Consider the following 22,594-nt stretch of genomic DNA (forward strand, 5'->3'; position numbering starts at 1 on the left):
AAAAAGTGACCTCTGATCAGACCCACCCACACTGATTTTTCCTCTGATCAGACAATAATGACCTCGAAGCCATTTCCAGACCATGTAATTCGAGCGAACAAAGAACATGTGCTCACTCGAAGATTGTCTGATCAGAGGTCACTTCGGTCTGGCCACCTCGACCTGGGAACAGTAGCCAGTGGAAGCGAGAAGTGCTTTTTTATTAAGTTTCTCTGAGTGCTTGATTTTTCATTTTCAATAATTATCAGCCAATAAAAAACTGCAAGCTTGAGCTTGATAACCGCTTTTCAACAAGATTCTCTCAAGAGCTTCTTTTGACCTGGTCAACAAGCGAAAAAAGAAATAACCCTATAATATCTATCTAATAGTAAAAACCAAAAGGCCAATTGCAGATCACTCTACATTAATTTTTTACTTTAAGTTTGTAACTTGAGCAGCGTATTAACACCTGAATACTGCACAAATCGTTGATAATTGTTATAGTTGTAAACATTCCACAAATAGTTTTTTTTAATCATTGAAAATTTCAAGACATTTAAAAAAAATTGCAGCCATCAAAAAATTTCCAAATTTGCTTACATAGGGGTTGCAAGCCTATATAAACGTATTGAATTAATTTTAGCTGGAAGAAAACAGTAGCATTGGGAATTACGAGTTCAAAATTCGGTTTAAAAATAACCCGAAGTTTATACTGAAACTTATTATACCTAAAAATTGAATTTAAAACTCAAAACTAAACTAATTAATTGTAGAGGTTAACCTAAACCACAACTGCTGTTTGATCTCAACTTTGCAGGTCGATTTGGGTTGTAGACAACGAGTCCCCTTGGATGAGAAGGGAGGGGCTTTACAGTCCTCGATCACGTGAATGAAAACTATCAAGAAATAAGTCGACCGCGAAAAAACAAAAGCAATCATGGCAGATAATCAAAACAAATTTGCAGACTTTTCACAACTTACGCTAAGCTTCGATAAGCAGTTAATAATGTGATCAAAGTGAATACTATATAGCAAGCATAATTATCGATAAATCAAATAGTGAATGAAGAGGTTGAAATGTTCAAAATTCATTTAAATTAAAACCCAGTTGACCAACAGTCAGTCGATCAAACTTGCAAAGTGCATCAAAGAACTATCTTTGTAGCTTTCTCCAGTAATGCCTCCTTTCACAGATATAAAGCCTCTCACCACCACCACCAAACTCTCCAAAGTAAAGATGGGAGGCGAGAGTACCAACTACGAGGCACTCGGATGTCTGCACGAGTGGTTCTCTAGGGACTGCAAACAGTACTATGGCAAGACAGCCGTCTACTTTGAGGGCATGACCCAAACATACGAGGACTTGGATCACAACTCTTCTATGCTAGCCGCCTGGCTCCAGATAGAGGCCAACATCATTGTAGGAGATTTGGGTAAGAATTGAAATGGGCTTCAAAAGACTAGCAACATGTTTCAGTAACAGATTCATTATATTAGACAAACTAAAATCGAACAGTCAGATTCACAGATCAAGCTGTCTACTGTTCACAGAAGATCTGAGATAACAATTTCTTTGCTATCACTTGACAACATCTAATTTGCAGAGCAAGCGAAATGCTTAGCACTAAATTTAATCGGTCAGAATTTTTTCGGGTAGTCTAGGGCTGGGCTAAAATAAAGACGGAGCCGCCAAAGGAAAACATTAAACTGCATATTTGGTGATGTAAGAATGTTGAATTTTAGTGGTGATCTATTTACCCAAATGTCTCTCATTCCCGACATGCTACATCGGAATCATGAAAGCCGGAGGAGCCTATCTCCCTCTGGACGTGAGCAACCCCGACTCACTTCTTGTCTCAGTGTTACAAGACGCCACTCCCAAGGTTTCCATCATACTTTATACTTTCTACGATTGATATACAAATCATTAATCGCTATAACAAATTAGTCAGTCTGAACAAAGAAATCGGATTCAAAGCATTAAAATGGAAACCTAAACTTACATTTAAGTATTAATAATCGTAAAGTTCTTGGAGGCAAGCTGCTGTGATGAAAATGTGAACAAGAACTAGGAACGAAACCCATCCTTAAAACCCATAAAATATATGTTTAAGCAATAATGGACAAAATCAAAAACAAATGTCAAAACAAATGTCAAGCATCAGCCCCATATATCAAAACTTCAATTCTCAGACGTCCAGTAATCGAAGAAACATAGCCCTAAGAATTTCAAAAACGACAGAGTCGTCTTCGCCAAAGAAATAACTGATAGCTCCTAGAACAAGAAAACAATCTTTCAAAGAAATTAGAAATTTTAGCAAATCAAAAAAGTAGAAAAAAAAACAATTTCTTCATATAATAAAGAAAACTAAATTAGGCAAGATATATTAGTCTCACAAACTTCTCATATTTTGAGGAGAATGAAAAAATACAAGAAATTGACCAAAAACGGGGAAATTTTTTTCAATTTTTGGTCTAATTTTTTGACCAATTAAATGATACCTACAAAAATGCAACCATTCCGTCACGTAAACAATTTACTATCTTTACGGATCTTTTCAAAAATCCCAAATAGGCAGTAAAAGGCAAAAATGGACCGAATTGACTAAAATACCTTTAGAATCCGACCAATAGCTCGAATATATATAAATTAGCTTAAAAACCATTTTTAGCAGTAAAAATTTCAAAGCTCTATCAAGACAACTTTAAAATCATTATCATAGCTCATTAAAAATTTCACCCTCTTGGATAGTTTTTTTTATCAAACCCCAATTTCTTGCTTTCAAGAATAGCAGTATGAAAGAAAACACTTTTGATTAAATCCGCGCTTCAAACTTTTTCAGCAATTCAACTGCTAATTTTTACCGCAAATTTTAAACAATTTTCATCTGCTTCAAATTCACTCCAACAAAATTCATTTAAAAAAGACCTGCCTCAAAAATTCATCGAGTCCTAAACGAGTTGTCGTGGTTAGTTGCTTTCTGATTCACAATTTTAAGCAGCTGAATTCTATTGGCGGCAATGTACTGGTAAAAGTCAAATGGACAGCCCGTAAAAGTTGGTTTCATTCTCTACTTTAAATCATATTGGTAGCTTATTCCAAAGACATCATCTACAGGCCCTAGTAAATTTGCCCACTACTATCCCTGCAGGGTGACGCAAGCTACAAAAATCATTCGGTTGTCCAAAATTTTAAATAGTTGCTCTCAAACCACAAAGCAATAATTTCAGCCCAGATGGTCTCTGCATGGGCAACTTTTTGTGAAGGTTTTGTCGCATGATCGATTTAAATTTTTCTTGAGAAACGAAATAAACTCGAGAAACCCAGAGGGCACTAGGTTGCTGTGATGTTGTTAGCGTGCTATTAGTATTTTTAAGAGTAGCGTGTGCTAAATCAACTGAAGAAAAATTTTTGCTGTTTAAGGGCATTTTTTAGTGTCTCCGCTTCACTGTATTCAAAGAGACTAGTTTTCATAAGCTTAAGCCAGATATCTTTGCCATGCGATTGAGAAATATGCTTCAGCTTTGATTCTTTATGTTTTCAATACGCCCGTTTGTCAAATGGGAAGGATCTATTCTGTTTCACCCCACCCAGTGTTTTTTACGCCCCCCCGGTTACAAATTATATGTTGTTATATAGCACGTTACTATGTAAAAATATAGCACGTGCGCCTGGGGGACGTAAAAGATATATACCCACTGAGCTGGGGGGAGGGGCAAAACAGAATGGATCCAATGGGAATTTTGCCAGACATATCCTTGAAGGCAATTTATAGAACTTAATCAAACTCCTATAAAAAAAATCGTTCATTAACTGCTCTTGAACGAAGTTCATAGCATTATTGTAAACGTGTGTGTCTTTTTTATGCAAAATTTTTGCTTGACGGTTTTGACTTTTCGAGTGACTTTTACGCCCTTGACTTTTTGCGTTTCGCGTGATCTAAAACTCTCTCTCAATCACAATATCAAGCAGCTGAACTCAATTGACGGCAATTTAATACTAAAAGTCAAATGAAAATTGCGCCGATACTGGTGCCATTTTTCACTTTAAACCTTAATAGTGGTATATCTTAACCTCTAATGTGGTTATTTGAAGCCTACTATTGAAATTCTCAGTCCGATTTAGTCTCCCCCTCCCCTCCTCCTCCTCCTCCTCCTCCTCCTCCTCCTCCTCCTCCTCCTCCTCCTCCTCCTCCTCCTCCTCCTCCTCCTCCTCCTCCTCCTCCTCCTCCTCCTCCTCCTCCTCCTCCTCCTCCTCCTCCTCCTCCTCCTCCTCCTCAGATGGTTCTGACGATGATGGTGAAAAGTCAGATGGTTCTGACGAAAAAAGAGTCTAGCAAAAAATTGTCCAATGAAACAGCTACAAATTTCGTTTGAGAGCAATTTAAAATCTGCCTTTTTTGGTCGAGTTTTTGATCAAAATTAGCCAAAATTAATCGGATTTAAATTTTACGGTTCAAAAGTGTTGCAGAGTTGTTTGCCTCGACTAATATTGCAAAAAATACATTTCCGACAATACAACCCTTTTAGGCCAGTTTTACATTAATTCTGCCTCATCTATATAAAGGGCCCAAATACGCGGAAATCCTGAAATCCTGAAATTGGCCAAAAATTGGCAAAGCCAGTCAAATCCTTCTAGACAAATCAAAAGAGGTGTTGAGCTTCAACTATCTCGTACAATATTGAGAAAAATTATTTTTTCAGGATTTCGGCCAATTTCTAGAAAATTCTTTCGGCCAACTAGAAAATCCTCGATAATATCCCCAATATTTTTTTCACCCAATTTCCTAAGCACGTGTGTTAGGCTTCTATAATAAGTTTTTCTGATTCTATCAAAGAATTCGACATGAAAAGTCTACTGCTGAGCAAAATAGCAAAATCAGCAACGTTCAATAAACCAGAAGAAAACCCCTTACTTTATTTGTTCCCCAGACAGAACAAATAACCAAATTTTCAATTGATTTTAATTTGTTTTGGAAGGCATGAAATCAGATCATACACTTTTCTCTAAAAGTTTCCTTCAAGAAATGTGTTTAGCAGAAATTTAAGCTAACCTACATTTGATCACAATTAGCCGTTGAGAAAGAGATCTGAGATGCAATGCTAAAAATGAACTAAAATATGGTCGTTTGTCATGTTCTCATAAATTTTAAATCCACATTACTTTGAAAATCACAATCAAATTATCTTAGTGCGTGACAAAGGAATTTTCTAGTCTGGGGGATAATTAAGAAAATCAAAGAGTTTTCCTATTTTAGATGATCTTGTTTGCATCGAACGTCAGTTGTTTCTACGGAAGAGAATAAATTATCAAATTTCGAGATTTCCTTCTTTGATTAATTGCTCTCAAACGAAGTTTGTAGCAATTATATTAGTCCTGTCGGTCTATTTGTTCATGCGATTTTTCGCTTGACCAATTTTCTCTCTGACTCATTTGACTTTTCGTCCTCAAAACCGGGTAAACAGTTAGCGCCCAGTGGGCATTAAGTCCTCTTGGAGCCGTTCAGCTCTGTTTTAGCTCAAACTGTTTTGAAGACTTATACTTATGGTGGGGTTCTTTGAAGTTTGAAGCCACACCAACTGTTGACCCCCCACTATTGCTCCACACCGCGCTGTTTCCCCCACCCCACTGTTGCCTCCCTCCCATCAGTGCAACCCCCCCCCCCCATGACTAGCTACTGACGAACAACCACTCGCTAAAAACACGCAAAGTTACACTAATTTTCACAATTTTTTTAATCATTTTTTGATCTTTATCAGCACTAGGTGTCAACTAAAGCTCCTCTAGGGTTTGATAGTATGTTGCTGCATAGGTTTTAGCGGTATTTGAATGATTTCAACATTTTAACATTACGAATTTTAGCATTTTTTTTTTTTACAAAACGTGCAATTTTTTTCAATTTTTTTGACAATTAATTTTCATTATTCACATCTTTCCAGACGAAGGGAACAGAAAATCTCCTTAAAATTTTGATAATAAGATACCAAAAATGTTATTTGCCATCGAATAGTTTTCATCTTTTTAATGTCACAAATTGAACAATTTTTTGATAAAAATTGCATTTTTTTGAAGTTTTTTTTTTAAATTTTTTGTCGTTGTTTAGATTTCTTCAGCGTCAAAAGCCGAGAAACCCTCTCTAGGGTTTGACAATGGGCTATTGTATAGTTCCTAGGTGTAATGGAATGTTTTTCAAGATTTTAACATCACGAATTTTACCATTTTTTTTAAAATACTTGCAATTTTGTTGAATTTTTTAAAATTCTTATTGTCATTATTCAGGTTTTCAGCCTCAGGGGTCAAAAAACTTTCATTAGGGTTTGATACTAAATTACTCAAAACTTTTTTATTGGCCATGGATTAGTTTTTAACTTTATTTTAGTGTCTTGAATTTTAGCAAGATTTTGTTAACGTTTGCAATTGTTTTCAATATTTTTGAATATTTTTTCTTTTTCTGAGTTTAACGATCATTATTGGAAGACGAAACCTTTTAAGTCTGGCAGATGGGTTACTTGACATATCTCCAGAGACAAAAAATTGTTTCTAACATTTCTTTGACTGCAAAATCTGCAAACTTTCCTTTTAAAATTTGCAATTTTTTGCAAATTTTTAAAATATCAGTTTTTTTCAGGCAGAGTCGAATCAAGCTAAAGCTAGCCTCACTAAACGGTGGCTAGCTACACGCGAAGCCGACCGCTCGTCAGTGGTCTGAGAGCAATTTGCCCGACGTTATTTGGTTGTTTATATATTTTGTCCAGGTCTGTCATCAACTAACGGCTTCACTTCGAGATTATCGTGGAGCAAACAGCCGGAACTTGAAACACCTTCGATCCAAAATGTTAACAGTTTTAACACCCAACAGTCTTAACGTACTGATTTAGTCATCAATTTTTGAAACGTTAAATAAATTTTGGGAAAAAGTCTTCTGTTCTGCTGATAACTTTTATCTTTGGACCTTGTGGCAACCTTTATTTCTATCCGCAAAAAAATTAGACAATTAAATTTTTATAGAGCAAGCATTTAGTAAAGTATTTATAACCATTTAAATAAATTCGGCGTGCAAAGGGCATTTTTTAAAATTTACCATTAATATAATGAAATACGCAAACAACCTGGAAACTTTAAAATAGAGCAAGTTTTCTGAATCACTTTAATTTGGGAGTGTTTTATAAATAAATTCTTTCAACGGTGATCACAGGAATTTTTCATTAATTCAACGTCGAACATTTCATGAGAGCTTTTAGATGTTTTTTGCTAATTGTTCGTATTTCTTTTGGTTTATCAGCATAAAGTGTTGAATTTCTAAACTTCAAAAGACTAAATTGGTAGACATGACCACCGGGTAAATCAATTATCAGGTCACCAAAAATCTTGTATTGATTCAATGTTAAATTTTCTAAGTTGTTCCACAGTTTTTTTGCTTTTTAAATTTTTTTTGTGATAGAAATATTAGTTTTTAATGTGAGACATGAGGAATGAATCACTAATTTTTTGTTCACCAAAATTTGAAAATCTGTAATTGATTCAAGGCTAAAATTTTTATGAGGGGTTCAATTTTTTTTTCGTTTTTTTTTTAGATTGCTAACTGTTCATATTAATTTTTGCTAATCAACAAAATTGTTTGTTCAAAAATTGGGATTTTCAACAGCATAAATGAAGAGACATGACGAGTGAATAAAATACATTTTTTAAAAAGTTGGTTGCAGGATTAAAATTTTTTTGTTCAGTAAGTAATATTTATTCTCTGCAATTCAAAAATTGAGAAGAAGGCGGACCAAAAGATGAGGCGATTAAATTTTTCAAGATGAGGCGATTAAAAAAATGTGCAATGAGTGAATCTTTGTCCACAAGTAAAGAAAATCTGCTGTTAAAGTTTGCAATCAAAAAATTGAAAAAATTGTTTTTAACATAACAAAAACTTTCGAGAAATCATTTAACTTTTTGATGACTGGTTTTTTCACCTCAAATTACCGTTAATTGAAAAAACCATCAAACGTCAAGCACATACTTTGAATACATCGTCTTTGCTGTGGAAGGTTTTTACATGAGAGCGGTCGAAATGTCGAATTTTGTTCCTTGAGCACACCTTTTTTTGATCCTGATGGTTTTTGGTTGAGAGGAGTCGAAACAATATGTGCAAATGCGGATCACCGATTCTCGTTCGAGTTTCTTGAGTACCAACCGCTAAATAAATATCCCAGTCCCAACCGCAGAACAAATGGGCAGATTCAAGAACCCCTCATTAATTGCTCTCAAACGAAGTTTGTAGCAATTATATCAGTCCTGTCAGTCTTTTTTATGCGATTTTTTGCTTGACCGATTTTTTGTCTGACGCTTTTGACTTTTAGTCCTCAAAAACGGGATAAACAGGTAGCACCCAGCTGGCATTAAGTGTTCTTAGAGCTTTTCAGCTCTGTTTTAGCCCAAACTGTTTTGGAGACTTGTTTATATTGTGTGAAGGGTGGTTCTCAGAGACGAAGACACCCCCACTGTTGAACCCCCCCACTTTTGCCCCCAGCCCCCACCACGCTGTTGCCCCCATACACTACTGTTTCCCGACCCAAATCAGCCCCCCGGTGAACCCCTCCCCCTCCCTCCGTCGCTACTGACGAAGAAAAGCTAAAAACACGCAATTTTATACTAATTTTCGCAATTCTTTTCATGCTTTTTGAAAATTTTTGGTCATTTTTTGAGTTTTACCAGTCCTAGGTTTGTTCATCCTTCCTCTAGGATTTCTTAGTGGGTTACTGCATAGTTTCTAGTGGATGCGGAATGTTTTAAACATTTTAACATTACGAATTTTAGCATCTTTCTGACAAAATTTTTCATTTTTTTTGACATTTAATGTTCATTATTTAAGTCTTCCCAGACGCAAAGGCCAGAAAACTTCTTTTGGGGATTGATAATAAAACACTGAAAAAATTCTTTTTACCATGGAATTGATTTCAGTTTTTAATATGACAAATTTTAATAATTTTTTTGATAAAAGTAGCATTTTTCTCATGTTTTTTGAGAAGTTTTTTGTTAGTTTTTAGGTTTCTCCAGTCCCAAGAGCCACATAGCCTCTTCTGAAGTTTGATTACAGGTTACTGCATAGCTTGTTGATGTAATGGAATGTTCATCAAGATTTTAATATCAGCAATTTTTAAAAAAAAATTTGCAATTTTTCAAGTTTTTTTAAAGATCTTTTGGGTTTTTTTTAACATTTTTTCCAACACGAGGGACCTCCTCCAAGGCTTGGTGTTAAGCTGTTGTATAGTTTCGAAAGGTTTTGGAATGGTTATCAGTGTTTTAATGACTCCAGCCTTAGCAATTTTTTGATAAAAAATTTAGTTCTTTTTTCAAATTTTCGGTAAATTATTATCATGTTTCAAGTTTATGGATCCTTATGAGCCTGTGAAATTAATTAAAGCTTGAAGTAGGGATAATGAATAGTCTCTTGAGACAATGAAAGGCTTTGAAGACTTTAATATCTTGAATTTTAGCAAGATCTTGCTAAAATTGCGATTGTTTTCAAATTTTTTGATTATTTTTGTCTTTTACGTGAATTTAACGATCATTACTGGCAAACAAAGCTTTTCAAGTCTTGAAGATGGGTTACTTGACATACCTTCAGAGACAAAAAATAGTTTTGAACATTTTCACTGCGATATCTAGAAGCTTTTATTTTAAATATGCAATATTTTGCAAATTTTTAAAATATCAGTTTTTTATTTGATTTATTTACTAACAAGGCTAGAAAACTAAAAGTTGCCGAGTCGAATCAAGCCAAAGCTAGCCTCACTAAACCGTGGCTAGCTACCGACGAAGCCAACCACTTGCCGGTCGTTTGAGAGCAATTCGCCAAACCTTAGTCGGTTATGTTTGAAATTTTAATTATCAAAAAGTGAAAGGCACAAATTTCAGTAGGCATAAGTTAAACTTGCGTAGAAATGGCTATTGAAAAACTTCCCCGTCTGACGCAATGCAAAAACTGGCTGCGTTTTTTCAGAAATCACGCATTTACAACCAACACTCACTACACTTACTACTCGTATGAGTCCAAATGACTTTTTAATTGAAACGTCTCAGATGCAGTGTTTGTGTTTTTAGGCAATAATTACAACTGAGAAGTTGGCCAAAGAAAAGATGAAGGGCATTCAGGAGCAAAGTGGAGTTACAAGCAAACTGTTCATCATTGACGATGAAGGTTTCTGGAGAGAGGAGCTGGACAATGGGGGTATCGACGAGGAGTTAGGGGGTAAGGGTCGCCAAAGTTTACAGCACTTCGATTGAATTCAAAGCTAATTGCGTTGTACAAAGCATACAAGGATTCACACTAAATAAAATTAAGGTAATTTTACCTTAAAAAACATCCTAAGTCACCTTAACTGTTAAGGTAGATTTGCCTTTCCTTAACTCACCTTAACTACCCTAACTTTACCAGAACTTTACCTGAAAAGGTAAGGCCTCACTACCTTAACTAAATAAAGTTAAGGTAATTTTACCTTAACAGAGTTAACGTAAATTTTTACCTTAACTCGAGTTAAGGTAAAAATTAGGTAAACTTTACCTTAACTTTACCTTATCAACGGTTTACCTTAACTCCGTTAAGGTAAAAATACCTTAATTTTATTTAGTGTGTTTTTGCGCTTGCAAAGTTATTACCAACTTAATTGACAAAAGTCTCATCGCGCCAACAAAGCTGCAGAACTGAAAAGAACTAATTTCAATTTCAGATGGAACCGAATCCATGTGTTGGACGCAGAAATCCTTGTTTAATATCTGCGTACTAAACAGCGGTATTATTTAGCTTCCATCAATATCAAGCCCAAAAGAAGTCAAGGTAGCTATCATTATCTACATGATAAGTGACTGTATCACTAACTTGCTTCATTGCCTCTGTTCTTGTGAGTTATTATTGTTGTCCCAAAATGGCGAACTATTGATCACATTGAAAAGTCTGTACAGGCTGATGAAGCCCAGTTGTCAGATTAGTACGTAGAATGCTACAATAGTACCTCCCACATTTTAAGGTGATGCAGTACAATACATTTGGAATCCTCCTAAAATGCAGTACGATGACTTGGCATTTGCCGTGTACTCGAGTGGAACTACAGGCAAACCGAAGGGCATCTTGTGTCCCCACCGAGGAGCTGTCTTCTCATACAACCTTAGACATGTCGACTATCCCTACTCTGATGAGGTGGAAGAGAGGGAGGCTTGTAATGTGTTCTTTGTCTGGGAAATGCTTCGGCCTCTTCTCAAAGGTACGCAAGACAAAATAGAATTGACTCAAAAACAAAAGAAATGCTATAAAGTATGGTTTTTTAGTACTGCATACTTTTCAGCTGATTAACATGTTTTCACCTACTAAATCAACAACTAATAGGCAAATCTAACAGATAAATTCCATTATGAGCAAAGTCAACCTATATTGAAGGCTAAACCTCCTGGGGGATCAAAAAACTAAAACAGGAAATCCTATTTTAGGAGCCTGAAAGTAATTCGCAGCACATTTAGCAAAGAATCACAGCGCATCGCGGAGACCACTTCAGAGTTCAGTTTTCAATCAGTGTTTAAATTACTATTTTAGGCAAGACGCTTTACATAATTCCGGAGACTACAATCTACGACCCTAAACAGCTGATTCTCTACTTCATTAAGCACAAGATCACCCGGGTGCTGTTGACCCCTTCTCTTTTGGAGGTCATCATCAATGCCCGCAATCTTCCCCCTCTGGACAGCCTCTGTCTCAGACACATTGTTCTATGCGGAGAGGTTGTCACGACTAAATTGCTCGAAAAGACAGTCGCACAGATACCAAATGTTAGCAGCTTCTCCATTCATAACAATGAAAAGTGTCTGTGAATAATAAGCATTTTCCATGCAGTTAAATAACCGATTCAAAATACCTCGAGCGTCTTAAAAGCTGAACCACCTTTCGGAAAATACTACGAAACCAATGCCCTATTTTAATACACAATATTTGAGACAGTATTTCTTGATTTCTGTAAAAAAAAAGAGAGATTATATACACTAAAAATTTGCGTAGCATTGAACGTAGAAAACGGTTGAAGCAGTTCTCGTCTGACGTTTTTAGCTGCAGACCATCCATTTGACCGTTGAAAACACTATATACTTGCCTGAGTTCAATTTTTGTACAACGATAGGTTTCGATAACATGGAAGCCCGAAGTAACGACTATGGAAACAATGACAAACGAATGTGTTGTTTTCAGGCGACCATTGTGAACTTGTACAGTGTATCAGAGTGCCATGACGTGGCAATGGAGAATCTGTCGCTGTGGAGGCTGAACGAAGAGGAAGAAGAGAGAAAATACTGCCCCGTGGGAAGAATATTCAATCAGGTATCAATTGCAATCCTCTCCGATGACACCATGGAATTGCAGCCAGTGGGCGTGGCTGGAGAGATTTACGTCGGAGGACCTACACTAGCTAGAGGTTAATGATTTCATTCGGTGGAATAAATAACGTGCTTTGTTGTGAATGAGCAGTGAATGAAAACTTAACCTAAAATCAACAAACTTAAGAACTGCTTACGGTATTTTTCACTGACACGCCTCATAGCGGTTTTCTTAAATAAAAAATGCAAAGGTTGTTTCGCAGTCTATTTTTACGGCTCGGAGAACTGGATGAGTGTTTTTTAAATTATTTTTTATCATTAAAACGCGTAAAGGAAAAGAAACGCGTGAAAATTTGTAGTTCTTTGACCGCTGAACAAATGGTTGAGAACGATTGTTCCCAGGAAGTAATAAATTTTTAGTAGATAATAGCAAACACGAGAGAGTTCGCTTATCGGACATCCAGAGTTTTTCCCCAAACTAAATCATATATTAACCTATTAGTTTCAAACTAAATTTTATTAATAGCCGCACAGCGATAGCTGGGGCTATTATTGGCCTTCTCTTGGTTTTTTTACAATTCAAAGAATTTGAATTGTATTGGGGCGCTGTCTTTTTTTTTAAAGATCTGTTCACACATTTTCATGATTTTTGAAGTCAAATTGGAGTAGTGATTTTGGTCACGCCGAAACAGGAAATGGAGCGAAAAAACGAGTGGTTTTGCGGCGTGAAATTTTTTCGCTCTAATTTTAAAGTAGAGTGAGAATATGGTGTTTGAACAAAAATTCGCTTTATCGGTAGTGATTTTTTGTTCACATGCGGCAATTTCACTTTGATTTTTACTGTTTTTTCGATTTTTTGGATAGGATTTTTTCTAAATGATTTTTCCAATCCATTCATAGTCAGTTCTAGGTCTAGTTTTCTGTTTAGTCAAAGAAAATTCTTTGAATTGTACGTCAGGACTTGTCCTGCTATGTTTTTTTATTTCGTCGTCATGATTTTTGTTACGACCATATGACGTCACAGCCACTTTTTGTTCATTCGTTCATGCAATTTCAACTGAACTGCATGTGTGACGTCATTTTTCGCTCTTAGTGGAGCGAATTTTTTCGTTCATGCGCGTGATTAAATTTTTGATCACACTTGACTTACCTCACTCTCAAAAATGACTTCCTCAATTTGAAATTGACTTTTATTTACTTTAATTCAAAGAGATAAGGTCAAATGGGTGTGTGTCACTCTAAATGAAGGTTATTTGAGGTCAGCTAATAGAGGCAGCAATAACTTATACAGATTTTTAATCAAAATATAACAGATCAGCCTTCAATGAAAAGACAAATTTTTTTGGTCTGTCTTTTTTACTGTTTTGTTTAGACCGCCGATCTACGAATCCATTGCGGCTATTTTCTGGCAATCTGCCAGCTATGTTATTAATTTGGAATTTCAACCATGCGAGATAATTTTTCGTTTTTATGAAAAAAATTATAACATGAACAATAAAATAAAATTTTTTTAGCTGCAAAGCTGTAGGCTGAGTGGAGCTATATTGCGGTGTTATTGGTTTTTGTTTCGTCATCTGACGCTCTTTTTTCGCTTTACCCTTGTTCACAAAGCAAACCTGAAAAAGTCAAATTCTCTGAATGGCTTCTTGTTTTCACTACCGGCTTTTGTGCGCGTGACCTCATTTCTCACTCTCTCCAGCAAAAACGTTTGCGCGATTTGCCTGATTACATTTTGATGATACGCTACTTACCTCACTCAATAAATTGACATTTGCAGTTTAAAACTTAAGTTTAATTTGAATCAGTCGAAGGCACTCAAATGTGTAATAAAGCTCCCTAAAAAAGGCTTCCCTGGAAGGAATTTAACGTTTTTCATTTGTCGCTGAGTGTTTTTTACATAGCTTTTTGAGCGGCATCTTTTTTCTAAATCAGTTCTGTATCAGTTTATCTCTATTATATCAAACTTAAGTCTATTTCCCAGCTATTCCGGCCATCTGCCGGCTACGTTAATTCGTTACTTATCCTTTTCTCCTATTATTAATTGCTGTCAAACGAAGTTTGTAGCAATTCTTTTGTATGCGATATGTCGCTTGATCAATTTTTGAGCCATTTCGAGCTTGATTTTTACGTCATATAAAAAGCCTTCATACAATTAAAGTTGCTAACTTAATTAACTTTGCTGACTTTGCACCAGTTTACTACTAAAGACCAAATAAAAGGCCATTTTTGATTTTTCTTTAAATATATATATATATATATATAAGTAGAAGTAAGTCGCAAATCAAGCCGCCTTTTGCTTGAGAGCCACTAAACTCAGCCGTTATATTCGAGTCGTTTTCTGAGTTCTACTGACTATGTTTACACATTCTTTCACACATTTTGGCAATTTTTAAAGCCAATGATTTTGAACCCGCCAAAACAACGCACAGTAAAAAAAATTGATTGATATTGTTGCGGCGTGAAAATTTTCTCCTATTTTGAATTTGTTGAGAAAACTGTATAAAACGTTTTCTAGATTGTGGTTTTTAACATGCCGTAATTTGAATTGTTATTTATAATTTTTCCATACTTCAGGACCTGCCCTGTTAAATTCAAATTTGTGCGCTATTTTTGGCCATGTCGAAAAAGGAGGTCAATCGAAAAAGCGAGTGCTTTTCCGGCGTGATATTTATCCACTGTATTGGAGTGAGAAAACGATGTTTGAACAAAAATTGGCTTTCTCGACAGTTGATTTTTGTTCACGGCTGGCAATTTGACTGTTTTACTAAGCTTTTTGAAACGCTTTTTTTCTAGATGGTTTACCAAAACCATACCTAGTTATTCTAGGTCTAGTTTTTCTTACTTGGTCATGAAAATTTTTGAGCTCATCACTTGTCTTGTTTTATAATTCGTCGTTCTCTTCGATTTCTATTACTAATTGATCAATCGCCGTGAAGTCAAGGAGGGACTTCTTTGAAGACTTCTACCACTCAGCAGCTGCATCAGTGTGCAAGAAATCAATTGTTACTGCACTCTGTGTACCATTTTAGGTTAATAGTTTGATTAATGCTAAATAAATCTAATTTCATAATGTAAATTCAAAAACAATATTTCTGAAATGCGATTTAAAAGAAAGATTTTAAGCTTTTTTGTATCGGTGCTTTTTTGTATCGGTGGTCAGTTTTAACTAGGGATCTCAATAGAATATTTCGCTGTTATTATCCAGTAACTTGCCGTCTATGTTCTTTAAAATTGTTGCTAATTTCCGATAGACATTCCCAACACATTCCCCGGAACAAATGTTGACTTATTGAACTCGTTAAAGTACAGCTGGTGGCCAATACATTGCGTAGTACAATCAGACACAGCCTCCTTATTCATTTTATACGTCAAATGCAACAATTATCAGGGCTTATAGCAATCAAGTTTGCTTTAGGCTACTTGAACCGCGAGGAACTGACCAGGCAACGCTTCATTGACCGTCCCAGTACCGTTCCTGCCTCTTTTGGAAGCAAGCTTTACCGCACGGGAGATTGGGGATATTTGCTCGCAAACAACAAGCTGGAGATATGCGGAAGATGCGACTCCATGGTAAAATCTCAATCGAGAAATAAACCAAAAATCAACTCAACAGACAGTGCTTTCAAGTAGGGGTTGAATAATTCGGCATGGCAAATTAAGTCATCATTATTCAGTTGAAACTAGTAGGTAAGCAGGCACTACAAACCTTGGGATCACAAACCATCTACAATATCTGAAACTATCATGAATTTTTTTCTTTCCAGGAAAGTACTAGGAAATTGATAGTTGTATGATAATAGTTATGAACAGATCAAAAGCAGGATAAAATCAGAAGTACAATTTTACTCTGAAGAAGACACTGATCAGTGTAAAGTGTGACATGATCATAATCTGCACAAGTATAAAACAGCCTAAATACAATCTCTGGATTTACAATGGTTCAGTGTTGCAATGCTCCCTGGGGTCGGCCCGGGATAGAGTCCGATAGTATATACTGAATTACGGAGGGTTTATCTAAAGTTTTATCTCTTAACCTGTAGGTGAAAATTCGAGGCTATAGCATTGAGCTGAAAGCCGTTGAAAATGCGCTGAGCAAGCTGCCCATGGTTGAGAATTGTGTGGTATTAGCTGAAGGCAACGAAGGGGATGACAAGTATCTTGTGGCCTATGTCATCCTGGCCAAAGCATTCCAGACCGCAGACTCCGGGGATTCCTCAACTGCAATTGTCAACATTAAAAGGGAAATTAGAAGCAAGTTGAAGACTCTTTTACCGTTCTACATGATCCCAGCAACTTTCATGTTTATGGATCAGCTCCCTGTATTGGAATCGTCGGCCAAAATGGACAAAAAACAGTTAGTATGAGTTGGTTATTGAAGAAGAAACAGAGCTCTACCACCCTGTTAACAATCTCTCTGCATATATGACAGATTTTCTGACCTCATACACTAGAGTTCCACAATTTTTTATAGAAAAAAGCAACAATCATCAAATAAAACAACAGTATGAGTACAAGTAGGTTGCTAACTACACTTGTGTCAACTTCATACAAATTTCCCAGCCTTTTAATTCTAAATCCCCCTTCCCACAAAAATCTGTCTTTTCGCAATATATGCTTCAAAATTGCCCATAAAATTTCAATTGGACTCAAGGGGATTCCACTCTTTCACGGAAAAAACTGTCAACAACTTTTGAATAATGCACAAGAGCCTTCTCTTGTTGGAAAACAAGGTCCTGGAATAGCATTTTTTGTTCCGAATAGCCTACAACTTTCAGATTGTTTGGATATCTTAAAAATTCTATCTATCTGATCGGATATTGCAACCCATCTCTTAATACTTCAAAATTTCACTTTTTTTCAGGCCTCAGGCTTACTTAGCAGAAATCATTAATGCACGTAGCTGTTTGGAAGCATAGTGTACAAGAGGGCAAACTATATGATAGTCTGACTTTTTTGTTCGGCGAGTTTTGACATATTTCTGTATTTTTTTTATTTTAATACCCGCAGAGCAATAGTTGGGGGTATTATTGGCCTTCTCTTGGAGTGCTGTCTTTTTTTAAGATCTGTTCACACAATTTCATGATTTTTGAAGTCAAATTGTAGTAGTGATTTTGGTCATGCCGAAACAGGAAGTTAAGCGAAAAAGCGAGTGGTTTTGCGGAGTAAATTTTTTCGCTGTAATTTAAAAGTAGAATGAGAAAGCGGTGTTTGAACAAAAATTCGCTTTCTCGCTGGTGGTTTTTCGCTGCTGCTTTCTCGCTGGCAATTTCACTTTAATTTTCACTGTTTTTTCGATTTTTTCTAAATGGTTTTCCCAATCTATTCATAGTTGGTTCTAGGCCAAGTTTTTGTTTGAACCAAATTTCTCTTTCTCGTGAGTGATTTTTCGTGCACATGTGGCATTTTGACACTGATTTTCATTAATTTTTGATGTATTTTTTAATCTGATTTTTTGGAAATGATTTTCCCAATTCACACACAGTCCGTTCTAGGTGTAATTTTTGTTTAGTAAGTGACAATTTTTTGAATTAAACGTCAGGACTTGTCCTGCTATGTTTTTTTTATTTCGTAAAGATTTTGTTTTTATTTTGCAATGACCATATGACGTCACATCCACTTCATATCTGCTTCTTGTTCACTCGTTCATGCAGTTTTAACTGAAGTGCGTTTGTGACGTTATTTATCGCTCTTAGTGGAACAATTTTTTTTCATTCGCGTGATTAAATTCGGTCACACGTGACTTACTTCACTCACAAAAATGACTTCCTCACTTTGAAATTGACTTTTTTACTTTAATTCAAAAAGATAAGGTCAAATGGGTATGACAAGTAGAAGTATTTGTTGTTCTTGTCTTAATTGAAGTGATTGGAAATCTAATTGTCGTGATTTTCTGATTTTTAAGTTTGAAAAATTTAATTTAGTTTCTAAGATTATTATCTGCCGTTTGCTTTTGCGATCTTTTTGAGAGTAGAATCATGAATTACTATAGGGCAATTGATAGCCTTTTCAACTTTTTCAGCTCATCATTGTGTTGACCATCCTAAGTATTTCGGACCTTTTTAACGTTACCAAACGTTTTCAACAATAAAAAATTTTGCTGCGTTTTGTTTCTCTTGGTGACAGTGGTGTAAATTTCACGAATGTTTATATCAGACCTGAGGATGTATATAGTCAATTGTTTACTACAAAATGTAAATGCTTCAGCTGTAATAAGGATTTTTTGGTGAAAATTTGATGCTTCGAGTCCTTACCGGAATTCTTCCGTCTGGGAATTTTTTTGTTCATTTGGGTGATTAAATTTTTTATTCCACTTGACTTGCCTCACTCACAAAAATGACTTCCTCAATTTGAAATTGACTTTTCTTTACTTTAATTCAACGAGATGAGGTCAAATGGGCGTGTGTCACTCTAAATGGAGGTTATTAGAGAGCAGCTAATAGTGGCAGCATTAACTTATACAGATTCCTAATCAAAATATAGCATCTCAGCCTTCTATGAAAAGACTATTTTTTTGGTCTGTCTTTTTTTACTTTTTTTAAGTAAATTTGCTGCTCGTTACAGCTAACAAGTCAAAATGTTGTTTCTAGTACTTTATTTCCAATCAAAATTAGAGTTTCTGTATTCCGCTAAACAAAAATATCTTCCGAAGTAGCTAATGTATCTTTCGAATGCAAAAGTTTGAATTGATGAAACAGATGCTGTTTCGACGATTTCCCACTTTTTCACGCCTTATTAGTTTAACTCCATCAATTCACGCCGATTTTAATCGTTTTTATAATTGGTACTATAATCAATAGGCAACGCCTCGCGGGCCTGGTCATGCCTCAATGGCCCGTTGGACTTGGTAAGAAACTATCAAACACAGAAATTGGACAGAAATTATCCAATTAATTATGATAAAACAAATTTATAAATCTGACGGACGGCTAACTTAATTAAGAAACAAACATTTGATTGATTCGCCATTTTGCTCGTAATATGTCGTGCTCGCAAATTATCGATGAAAGACTTCAGCGATATAATTCGGAAGCCCCTTCCTAAACAGTCAATAATTAAGCAAATAATATTTTGCAAAATACCTTTTCTGGGCAGATGCTAGATTCTTAAAATTTTGAGCCAGACAAAGAGGCTCAGTTATGTGTATTCACGTCGGGAGGTCCGACAATAAACTGAAAAAAGTTGAAAGCAATATTTCAGAGAGATCACTGGTTGAAAATTATAGGAAAATGGGCAAATTTTGCAAAATGGTAATTTCGGTAACTTATTTTATTACCGACATCTACCACAGGTTGTATCAATAACAGTATCAGACGAAAAGCTGAACTTAACTTATGTGTTCCAGAAAAAACTTTGAATTGGCGTGCAATATTATAATAACCAAACTTTTTTCACTCTTCGCAAATCTAAAGACAAATAGAACTCATCAGTTTGAATTTGGAAAGAACTAAAATCAATAAAATTTGTATAAAAAATTCCGGGTAGATAAAACCAACAAGGAGGCTTGTTAATGTGCGTTCGCACATGATGTTCCGACCCGAGCTCATCTATATTTTTGGCTATTATTGACTATTATTAATGTCATGCCTCATTACAGCGCTCACGAGATCTGCCATTGAAAAGACTGCGAGAAAAAACAGCGAACGACAAAATAATCAAAAACCAAAGTTTCAAGGCAGGAACCCAATATCTAAATTTAAAAGCACCTAGTAACAAAGTCAACATGCAATATAAGAAAATTTTAACTACCAAAATTTGGTTTTCCCTAACTTTACAGCAGATTGACGTTTTTCTTAATAGGACTAGAAAACAAGTCAACAACGAAAAAATGAGGTTTAAATCAAAACTCAATCAACGTTGTTTTTTTAAAAAAATTAGTTTCAAAAGTCTATAAAAAAATCTTTAGCTTATTACAAAAAAAATTCTTGATAAATTTACTAAAAAGTCATTACGAAACCAATGGGACCTGTCTTTGGTTAGACTCAACCATAGGAACGGAGTAAAGACGCAGAAAATCTCAAAAAAAAATACAAACAATTTGCAAAACAAAAATTATTAGAGCCATTAAAATCATTAGTTAATATCTGAACATTATGTATTTTTACTTCAATTTTTATTTATACTCGTTAAACTGAAATCATATTGAAAGAATAAATAAGTTCATTTGGGTCACACTAGAAAGTCATTGGGATCTCTTATTATCTGAACGTGTTAAAAGAAGAGAAAAAGAAACAAAAATACACAACTCACGAGTTTTTTTGAAGGCGCATCTTGTCTAACAAACAAAACATCAGTTACGATATAATATCAGTAGACATGTTAATTTTTGAATTTCACGGAATTGAAGTTGACCTCTCAATTGCGAGAATAAGTTACAAGTTGACAAAAAGAACAACCAAAACTGAAAAGTTTAAAAATCTTTGAAAATGAGTAATATCATAAGCCTTAGGACTAATCACTATAAATTGACTGCTCCGGGTAATTTTTTATTTAATCGTCAATTGCAAGTTTATGAGGCCGATCAGCATTTACGGCTACCTAAAGAATTAAAAAAGGCAAAATTAGCAAATTCAAAAAATTAAGCGAGAAAAGTGTGAAAGCCTTTACAGAAAGAATTTTTGAGTGAAAGTTTTTTATTTTCAAATAATTTTCAATGGGATTGTAATTAGTGTTATGAAATGACTCGAAAAACAACAAACGAAAACAGATATTTTAAAACCACGAAGTATTTTTTAGAAAACCACTAGTATCAAGCCATTAAATTCAATAGCTTTCAATGGGAGTGAATGAACACGTTAACTTGTTCCTCGATGGGAAGGCAATGATAATTGTCATTCATAAGTCAGTCATCAATAACTCATGACAATAAGTGGTATGGTAATGAAAAATACATTAAGACCAGGAAATGTTTGAGAAAACCCATGGTTTCAGAGTCATAAATATCAATAGCTTTCAACGGAAGCCATTAGAAACGCTAGATAAAACCTAACTACAACGATAAGTATGATTGTCAACCAAAGTTGTCATTAACACTTTACAACACGTCATTGACTATGAAAACAACAACAAACACTGGAAAAATCCAAAAATTCAGTGGAAAATTGCGATAAGAAAGCGTCGAAGCCATTTAAACCATAAGCTTTTCTCTGAAAACTTTTTCAACGATCCATTGACCGTTTTTTTAAGCCAATGGGAACTACCACATTTAGGATAATGTAATAAAATTGCAAAACGAACCAAAATTACAAGAAAAAAAAACAAAATAAATTTTTTAAAAAAATTATGAAAACTCGTGCATCGAAGTTAAAAAACCAAAAGGTAGAGGAAAAAATGGCAAACTAGATACATTTTTGTTGAATTAAAAAAAAAGAGATTCTGTTCACTACTGAGACTGACTTACGCTTCACTAAAATAGGCTTAAGGTTGATTAATGATCAAAAAATCTTTTCAAAAAAAATTTTAAAGACTTGACAGACATTAATTTCATTAGCTTTCGACAAAAGTCAAAAAATACGCTCAACTATGTCACGACGTGAGTGCAAGGGTGTTTTCCATGCATACGTGTCAATAAGACATCGCAATATGTCTGATGGTTATGAAAAAAACGACAAGTACAAGCAAAAACCAAAAATTCTCGTATAAATTTGCGAGAAAGTGGCGAAGCCATTGAAACCACAATTTTTTTAAAAAAATTAGCTTTGGTTCATTGAGTGTTTTTCTAAGACAATGGGAGTCAATACGATGGCAAGATAAGATTTCAAAAGTAACCATTAATACGAAATATCCAAAAAATTTTAAAAAAAACCTGAAATCTTGTGGCATTGAAGTCATATAACCAATAGTAGGTAAAAACCGCCAACAAATAAAATTTTTGCTGAAGTAGAAATTAAAGTGGTTCTGTTATTACTGATACTGATACAGTTCACGAAAATAAGCTTCAGATTAATTTTTGTTCAAAAAAATTTTAAGGAAAATATTTTTAAAGCCTTAACAGCCTTTAATTTCAATAGCTTATAACGGAAGTCAATAAAAAAACGCTTAGTTATTCCTCTATGTGAGAATAAGCCTGTTTTTCATGCATAGGTAGTTGATGGGACATCACTATAAGTCTTATGACTATGAAGAAAAAAACAATTTCAGATAAAAAACAAAAAATTCTGTAAAAAAGTGCAAGAAGAAAGTGTTGAAGCCCCATAAGTTTTCTCTCTGAAAATTTTTTCTGTGATCCCTTGAACGTTTTCGTTAAAATAATGGGAGCCATCAATATTAGGATAG

The 22,594-nt window shown here is 35.0% G+C and overlaps 1 protein-coding gene across 4 annotated transcripts in view; it reads left to right on the forward strand.

Annotated features, from left to right (window-relative positions):
- The window catches only part of LOC142358577 (uncharacterized), a 124,352-nt gene that overhangs the window by 31,407 nt on the left and 70,351 nt on the right, over positions 1-22,594 (forward strand). For 2 of the 4 annotated variants that reach the window (XM_075409997.1, XM_075409996.1), the window contains exons 2-10: positions 1,173-1,412; positions 1,723-1,862; positions 10,070-10,217; positions 10,770-10,802; positions 10,993-11,226; positions 11,553-11,785; positions 12,198-12,420; positions 15,738-15,892; positions 16,363-16,676. In XM_075409997.1, coding sequence (XP_075266112.1) covers positions 1,217-1,412; positions 1,723-1,862; positions 10,070-10,217; positions 10,770-10,802; positions 10,993-11,226; positions 11,553-11,785; positions 12,198-12,420; positions 15,738-15,892; positions 16,363-16,676 — 1,676 coding nt within the window. In that variant the 5' untranslated portion in view covers positions 1,173-1,216. Of the gene's footprint in view, positions 1-1,092; positions 1,413-1,722; positions 1,863-10,069; positions 10,218-10,769; positions 10,803-10,992; positions 11,227-11,552; positions 11,786-12,197; positions 12,421-15,737; positions 15,893-16,362; positions 16,677-22,594 lie in introns of those variants that run through there. The other 2 variants (XM_075409994.1, XM_075409995.1) reach the window with 2 other exon arrangements.

This window comes from Convolutriloba macropyga, chromosome 2, assembly GCF_964194025.1.
Source record: "Convolutriloba macropyga chromosome 2, txConMacr16.3, whole genome shotgun sequence".
Taxonomy (NCBI): Eukaryota; Metazoa; Xenacoelomorpha; order Acoela; family Convolutidae; genus Convolutriloba; species Convolutriloba macropyga.